Source organism: Gymnodraco acuticeps, unplaced genomic scaffold (genome assembly GCF_902827175.1).
Source record: "Gymnodraco acuticeps unplaced genomic scaffold, fGymAcu1.1, whole genome shotgun sequence".
NCBI lineage: Eukaryota > Metazoa > Chordata > Actinopteri > Perciformes > Bathydraconidae > Gymnodraco > Gymnodraco acuticeps.
Genome location: NW_022990214.1, coordinates 2,669,054 through 2,677,583, shown reverse-complemented (window position 1 = coordinate 2,677,583; position 8,530 = coordinate 2,669,054). Strand labels below are relative to the sequence as shown.

Sequence of the window (8,530 nt, the reverse complement as noted above, 5' to 3'; positions counted from 1 at the left end):
TTATCGTTAATCAGATGGAATTGTGTGATGGTGTTTGAATTGATTTTAAGTGGACACAGGGACACCACTGCTTGTCTGATTTTCTGAATTTTGCAGTGAAGAAGGAGGCAAATTCATTGCAGGCCCTGGTGGATAGAAGTTTAGAGGCTACTGACACTGGGGGGTTAGTTAGTCTGTCGACGGTAGCAAACAAGGCACGTGCGTTGTTTTTGGCAATTAATCTCTTTATAGATGTCAATATGAACCTGGAGATTTGTTTTTTGCCACCTGCGTTCAGCTTTTCGACACTCTTTTTTATGTTCTCACGGTCATGGCCTTTCTTCATGGAGATATTTTCTTCCGGGCACTTCCAGAAGTTAGAGAGGGCAAGCGTGTAAGAACATTTCCTTTGTGTTTTCTGATGAATACAGTTTTGTGGTTACCTCTTTTTGAACATTTTTGTGAACAGAAATAGAGCTCTCAAAGAAAACACAGGAATGATCAGAGAGTGCAACATCAGTCACCACAACCTTAGAGATATTCAGACCCTTTGAGATCATTAAGTCCAGAGTGTGCCCCTTATTGTGTGTGGGCTCCGTCACATGCTGAGTCAGTCCATAGTAATCAAGAACACACAACAGTTCTTTAGCCCCTCTGTCCTGGGGGTTGTCAACATGGATGTTAAAATCACCAACAATGACTAGACGGTCAAAGTCAATACACACTATAGACAGCAGTTCAGTAAAGTCATCAAAAAAGCTTGCACAGTATTTGGGTGGTCTATAGATATTTAGGAACAGAGCTCGAGAGGAGCATTTCAGCTGAAGGGCCACATATTCAAAAGAAGCCTCCAAATGAAGCACGAAACAGTCTCATAATTAAGATTCATTGCTGGATGGAGTTTATAAGCATTATTTGTTGAGAGAGGCCCAAAACGCTTTTTGGGGTTTACCCTTTTCTGCAGAGTGTTTTATAGGTTTTAGAGCATGTTAATGGTCTGCAAAGGCTAAAATGCCTCCAGAGGGAGATCCCCACCCCCCCCACTCCTAACAAAAGCCTTTATTTTCTTTCATAACATAGTGAAATCACTATGTAACACTGTATTTGCTAGTGCTACAACACATTGTACGTTATAGGCTAAGGGGCAGGATGAAATCTCTAAGCGGTTGACCAATCACAACAGAGCCAGCCAGCTAACCAATCAGAGCAGACTGGGCTCTGGTTTCAGACAGAGGGTGAAAAGAGGTGCTGCAGCACAGTATGAGAAAAATAAAGAGCTTTTTGGACATTAAAGCATGGAGACATGTCACAGTAGAGACATACTGATATGAACCTGAGAATAAGAATAAAATGTCCTCTTAAAGTACAATAACTCAAGTAAATGTACTTACTTTACCTGAGTGTTTCCATGGTATGCTATTTAAACTTTCACGCAAATATTGTACTTTTAGTCCTCGTACTTTTATTTGACAACATTAGTCACTAGTTTTCTTTGCAGGTTTACATTATTAAGACGACATAAACTAAATATGAAGCAATATTATGGATGAAGATACTCTGCAGTGTAAAACGTTTAAAGTTGATTATACCTATTTATAATCCAGTGATATCATTTATATCATTCTGGAATGCCGACACATAATTATTACTTCTGGTACTTAAGTGGGTTTTGATCCTATTCATTTGAACTCTTACTTGAATCAAATATTGATTACAGGAATACTTGTAAAAGTATTCATACACTGGTGTTTCTACTTTTACTCAAGTAAAAGTTCTGAGTACATCTTCCACCTCTGGTTCCAGCAGTTAGAATTGAACATAATGTTTGTGCCACTGATGAATATCCTGTTACACACGTAAGGAACACAGAGTAGATAATCAGAGACTGCGTGTTAAATCATCTGATAGAGGCTGCAGATGAGATTGAGTGTGAATCACTGTGGAGTGCATGGAGGTGAGGGAGGTGAGGGAGGAACCAGCTGTGACCCGCCCCCCCCCGCCTGCTGCTATAAGACTGAAGGTCTCCTTCAGTCAGTCCACACAGACAGTATGCACTCCTCAAGCTTCTCCTCTCCCACAGCAAACACACTGAAGGTAAGACCCACTTCTACTCTGTTCCCTGAGCTGTGTCTGACAGGTTGTAGTGCCGTCTAGTAGTCGATTCGATTTGTTGTTAGAAATGTAAGCAGTGTGTTCCAGCTCTCTGCATACCGTTCCTTTAATGGAACCAGGAGATGTAAATCCCTAAAAATTATCTGATTTGTATTGTAAATTAATTAGGTTTTGATAAGAGGGAATATGGCATTAAATTACAATTAATTTAGCTGTTATCAAAAGCAATTAATAAGTTCATTAAACCATAAAGTGCATTGTAAATCCTGCTGTATTGAATTAAACTAAACCATTTTTTTGTTTTCACTGGCCAAAATGATTATGGAGGGGAGTCTTTATTGTTTTTGTTGTATTGTTTACTACTAGAAAGTCAGAAAATGTAACTTTTCCATAAATCAAGGTATACAGGCAAAACAGTTTCCAACAATATACAAATGATGAATATATATCTATGGGAATTAAACCGAACAAGACTTTCGAGGTTCTTTGCCTTCATTTCGATTTTCAGATCTTGGTTTTTGATTTGTATTGTGTGTAAATGCTTATGTAAAGCACTATGAGTTGCCTTTGTGTATGAAATGTGCATTATGAATCAAGCAACGGTAAACCATTGCCTGCAAATCCAAAAATGCTGATTAACACAAAGAAAAGTCTCAGAATTGTGCTTTTATTGTTGCCCTACCAAGGGGCATTCCCATCAAATGTGTTAATAATCAGAAATTAATGCAGCCGTAAAGTAAAGCATTTCTTCATCTCTTCGTAAACTTTTTGGACAGTTTGTCTGACAAAACGGGTAATTCAAAAACATTGTTTACAAAACATTGTAAGGACTTCAGCTTTTGGACAAAATGAATCCAGGTCTGGCACACCTGTCTCCTATGATGAGGGGGGTGGGGGATATATTATATAGATCTATTATAAAAGCATCAGTAGAAAATATAAATATCTGGAAAATTAATTGGCAGTTTCAAATTCTGCGTAACGATACAAAGGACATGTTCCGCACTGAGACATCTGCATACTGAGCAAAATATTATCATATTTTGGCCGCAATAAGTTAGTCATACATTTTACTTGTGCATTACGCATGATCTTCCATCTCCTTTGGGGTGCAGGAAAGCATTTAGAAGTTATTATTATCAAATGTAGAGTTAAAAGTGTTTTTGCCTACATGTATTCATCCGTCAGTCAAGATGCAAAGGCATGTGTGCTGGCTTTCCCTTCAACCCCCCCGGACACCAGCACATGAATCTTAATGTTGTGTTATACGCTTTGTGTGTAGGTGTTTAAAGGTGTTTAAAGGTGTTCCTCCTCCTCCTCCTCCTCCTCCTCCTCCTCCTCCTCCTCCTCCTCCTCCTCCTCCTCCTCCTCCTCCTCCTCCTCCTCCTCCTCCTCCTCCTCCTCCTCCTCCTCCTCCTCCTCCTCCTCCTCCTCCTCCTCCTCCTCAGGTGTTGTGTATCTGTCTGGCAGGCTGGCCCCTGGCCTCAGAGGCAGGCCGACTGCGCTGTGGCTCTGATCTGCTCAAGGACCTAATGTTTGTCTGCGGGGATCGTGGAATCTATTTAGGTACATTTATATTCATGTAATATACCTGTTTCACATAAGGACTCATGTCTTTAGTATAGAATGTTCCATAATTCCTGTCTAAACTGTGTTAATGTGGCATTAAAGGTCAGGAGGTCACCAAAATGATTAGGATTATTCCTCTGCAAACTGGTTGTTAACAGATAATGTTTTGCATGGTCCAAAATTGATCTCTAACCTTAAACTGATGTTAGGGACCCTCTATAAAGTGCATGCATAGGAATAATCTCAGATTTTTATTTGAGCTATGAATACTTTATCATACCAACTTTTTGTTGTCTTTCCCTCTTTCCATTGCATTCACAAAACAAGCAATAATGCATCATGGTCCAATAAGCAATGTCGCTGGTATTGTGTTCACACTGCAACCACATGGAGGGAAATACATAAAAAACATAAGCTCTACATTTAACTATACATTTGATGTTGACATAACACAAATGCAGTTTGCTTATATTTTTTCTTCCCAAGATTTTAATAGAGATACAAAAAGATATTAGGACCAAAATGCTATGAAGGTTATTCTAACACGGATAAGGCCATGGTCATCAGTCCATGTGAAAACACTGCAAGTTATCAGCTAAACAACAATAAAAAACACATCCTGCATAATGATAGTCACAACACTGCTCCTCCGTGCTGCAGGCTGTAGCTGCAAACAAGACACACTCTTACTTTTTATGCAATTTCATATCTAATGTTGGATCTATTTCTTGGTCTGATTGCATTGTTCTGTACATTAGTGTTTCATGTAGGCCACACCACAGTGGACCTTTTACCGTGAAGCAGCTTTTATTTCAAATAAAATGTATTATTATTACTAGAATAAAATCTCTCCCATTGGACACAGATACATACCCACAGGCCCTTTCACCTGATTACCTTTATCTCAATTCTGACCAAGGCCAACTTCTTCTTCCTCCTGCTATCAGAGGGGTGGCAATCCACCAAAATGGCAGCGTACTCACAGAACACCGTGCCTCTGTGTGATAGCTACATTGTTAAACACTTGCTATCTGAGAGCTGCACCGCTCCAACCACTTCAAACAGAGAAGGTGTAGACAGAGCAGAGCGCCTCTCAAACCACATTTCTGCAGAACATGACTTATCCTGGGTAATTAGCTAATGCTAGCCTCCTCTGTACCGTGTATGCTAGCATTTGCTACTTACCCAGGATAAGTCATGTTCTGCAGAAATGTGGTACTAAACCAAAGTAGACATGTGCCCTAATGCATTTTAAACTTTATTGCTACCATATTGACAACATGCTCTCCTGGACCAAGACGATGTAGTTCAGTAGTGTCTCTACTGTGACGTGTCTCAATGATTTAATGTTCAAAAAGCTCTTTATTTTTCTCATACTATCTGTGGGGCACCTCTTTTCACCCTCTGTCTGAAACCAGAGCCCAGTCTGCTCTGATTGGTTAGCTGGACGGCTCTCCCACTGGAGGGAAACTTTGATAACCTATATAACACACTACAGGAGAGAGAAAACACCAAAGCAGAATAGAGTGTCCGCTTTTGGGCTATGCGCACCGCCGTATAAATAGAACTTTCTTAGATCGTTTTGGATAAGATTTCAATACCAGTCAAAACCTTAAAGTCGAATACCAATTTCCAGACCTAGTAATTACTATTGCTAGAGAGGATAGACTTTGGTAAGCATGCCAAAGGATAAAAGGTTTCATGAATGGTTTAAATTAAATGACCTCAGTAGGAAGGCTTTAAAGAAAGACAAGAATCTCACGATGAACGTTTCTCTCTCTGCAGGTAGAGGGTCATGGTCCGGTTACGGAGGTCGGCCCAGAGGGAAGGGGATCGTGGAGCAGTGCTGCCGCTCGCCTGGCTGTGGACTCCAGTATCTGGAGACGTACTGCAACAAACCAAAGGGCCAGCAGCCCACCACAGCTCCCCCTGCCACCACCACAGCCCCCCCTGCCACCAGTACAGCCCCCCCTACCACCACCACAGAACCCTCGACCACCACACAGACGGACATGGTACGATCTCTGCTGCTTGAGCTTTACAGTTGAGTCTTGACCTTTGGAGCTAAGGCTGTATGAAATCGTTTGTAAAGGTCACATAGCTTTTCAAACACATCTCATGGTCCTCAGCAGAGTCTGAGATCTTGTGGTTGGCGAGGTTGTTACCCTTGTCTCTGTTCACGAATGGTCTTTGGTAGTGGGGAGTCAGTGCTTGTGTGCAGAAAGATCTAGTCCTAAGATGTAGTGTTCTTCATGGGTTCCTCATGGGTTCCAATTCTTAGACACGGAAGTCCTAGCCAAATCCGAAACAAAGGAATACCAAATCTGAAAGAAGACCAGGCGATAACTGATCTAAGAGAGACACAGCAATCATAGGGGGCATTCTAACCTGTTTAGGGTTTAGAATATTTTGTCCAGCTCTTCTGCTTTCTGAAAAAGGTTGCCTCCGATTTCCACAAGGCAACAACAGTATTCATTTATACCGTGGAGTTATAAAGTTGTGTAACACAAAGGTCGAAATAAATCAAGATGTTACTTCAATTCCAAAAACAAAAATCCATTATAATAATTTCAGTATTTGTGGTAAAACCTAACTCAGCCCCACACAGTCCAAGTTTACTCACTACAGCCGTTCTGTCCTCAAATCAATTCCTCATTCTTATCTTTGTTCTGCAGGCTCAGCAGTTCCAGGCAGTGTTTCAGAGGAGACTCTCTGAGCACCTGGGGGCCCCCAACAGCGCAACAAAGAAGAAAACATCGCCTCCTCCTCGACGGAAAAGCAAAGGTTTATCTTCACGCAGGAGGAAGAAAACAAGCAGCACAACCAGCAGGCCTTCGTCGACCTCCAGGAGCCCGCCCCAAAGAACCACAGCGCTAAAGTCATGACCTCAGAAGAAGTTACTGGTACTGGTACGCTACCTGATGCTCTACTTTAAGTAGTTCTTTACTAAGTAGGGGTGGTTGATAATCACTAACAGAGACTTCAGGGGGGCACAGACGGGAGGTCCTCAGCTCCAGGGGAGACACTCAGAGAGTCCTGACTCCAGCTCTGGGCCAGCTGCTGTCACACTGCCACGTCTGGAATAGCTCTCCTCTGAAAGCTGCTTTCTTGCCTCAATCTATTAAGATTAAGACTACCTTTAATCATTCAGTTCACGCTGGTGTTATTATACAATTACAAACCAAGGCCCGAAAATACACACCAGCTCATGGAGGTGTCAGAGCGAAGGGGCTGCCACTGTTCCAGCGCCCGGGAGCAGTTGGGGGTTTGGTGCCTTGCTCTAGGACACCTCAGCAGTTCCCAGGAGGCTGACTGGTACCTCTCCAGCTACCAGTCCACACCATTTTTATTTGTTGGTCCATACCGAGATTCGTTTCCCAAGCAAAGATCTCCATCCATATTTTTGATCTGATCGGGAGTGAACTTATGACCCTTTTGTCCCCAAGTCAAATCTCTACAAACTGAACTTTGATCCCCAAGTTTAGTCTGTGTTAATCCATGATGGACTTATGGGAAATGGTGTTTGTTAAAGGCTGCTAACTATTACAGAGACAATATCACTTCTCTACTGCAAAGACTTGGTAACTGTCCTATGACCTGAACCTTTTCTTTTTAGGCGTACTCATTATCGATACAGTGATAAATATATTTAGTAATTATGATGCTATATGAATGATTTAGAATTTGGAGTGTGTTTGTGTCCACTTTCAAACTCTGCCTGATGGAAATATATCTTTCTCATTATCCACTGTGTGTGAGTGTGAGTGTGTGTGTATATTTGAATACTTTTATAGCACTTTTAAAACAAAATTACTGTATCTTCACCGTGTGTCTTGGATGCAGACTCATTTTTTTCTGATTTGTATATTATTTTCTGTCTGAAACATACAAGTATTATGTTTTTAATTTTTGTGTTTTCTGTAAAATACTTTTTAACCCATTCATTATTTATTTCACTACCACAACATAAGAGTATAATAAATCTAAAATCATATAAATTCTTTGTGGTGTTATCACTCAATTTGAAATGTTTTAATTTGCATGTTGAGTTCTCCGGTCAACCTTTTGTTTTGACGTTGAGCAGCGATCACAAACAGTTCACTCATTACATTTGATAAGTTATTATCCCTTTCTGAAACCTTTGATTGAGTTGTGAAGGCCGTCTGATTACACGAAGGCTCCTCTACGGTTAGAGTATGAAGCATTATTCTGTGACAAAGTCTCCGTTTTTATTCTAAAGTAAAGTAGTGTGCTTTCGAGGAAATGGTCACGTTTATTAATGAGCAAATGCGGTACCTGGATGTCTTCACCTACCTTACTCACTTGGAGACTTATCTTGCTTCTCTTTATATAGATCAACAATGCGTTCGAAAAGTGAACAAGACACCTTCACTCACCTTTGTAAGCGTTTCACCCATAAGTCTGTACAGCAGATATATGTTGTATAACAGGCACAGAGGATGTTAGAGGGTGAGGGGCCAAGTTCAAGTGCGTTTTTGCTGCTAATTTAAAGGTGGGGTAGGTAAGTTTGAGAAACCGGCTCGAGATACACTTTTTGTTATATTCCATGGAATGCTCTTAACATCCCGATAGCAATGAATATCTTAAGTGCTTTGACAAAAAATCCATAAAGAAAAGTAATCTGGAAGCCGTAGTACTGTAAAAAGCACGACCAATCATTTTAGCCGGCCCAGCTAAAATAACTGGATGGCCCACCTGCCTGTCAGCCTTCCATATGTGCACAAACTTATCTCGTGCCCTCATTGGTCATGTGCGCGTTCGTGTGTGTTGGAGGAGGGGCTCTGTAAGGAAGTGGCAGATTTTTTCCGGCTGTATTTTCAAATTCTAGCGCACTCGAGCTGGTTTCTCC

At 41.1% G+C, this 8,530-nt stretch overlaps 1 protein-coding gene across 2 annotated transcripts; it reads left to right on the top strand.

Annotated features, from left to right (window-relative positions):
• Nucleotides 1-731: 731 nt before the first annotated feature.
• Nucleotides 732-7,629, top strand: LOC117547681 (insulin-like growth factor I). Of its 2 annotated transcripts, none has more exons than XM_034218443.1 (4): nucleotides 732-2,073; nucleotides 3,540-3,657; nucleotides 5,446-5,675; nucleotides 6,336-7,629. In XM_034218443.1, exons 1-4 carry the CDS (start codon nucleotides 1,897-1,899, stop codon nucleotides 6,543-6,545), a joined length of 735 nt encoding a protein of 244 aa, XP_034074334.1. In that variant the 5' UTR covers nucleotides 732-1,896; the 3' UTR covers nucleotides 6,546-7,629. The 2 variants fall into 2 exon arrangements, with proteins under 2 accessions (XP_034074334.1, XP_034074335.1); XM_034218444.1 differs by having other exon boundaries at nucleotides 5,446-5,703.
• Nucleotides 7,630-8,530: the final 901 nt, after the last annotated feature.

Excerpts from the sequence above, each read along its gene's own strand:
- LOC117547681 (XM_034218443.1), top strand. The coding sequence starts at position 1,897 with ATGAGATTGAGTGTGAATCACTGTGGAGTGCATGGAGGTGAGGGAGGT. Across the intron at positions 3,658-5,445 it reads GGATCGTGGAATCTATTTAG|GTAGAGGGTCATGGTCCGGT; the intron begins GTACATTTATAT and ends CTCTCTCTGCAG. Across the intron at positions 5,676-6,335 it reads CCACCACACAGACGGACATG|GCTCAGCAGTTCCAGGCAGT; the intron begins GTACGATCTCTG and ends TTTGTTCTGCAG.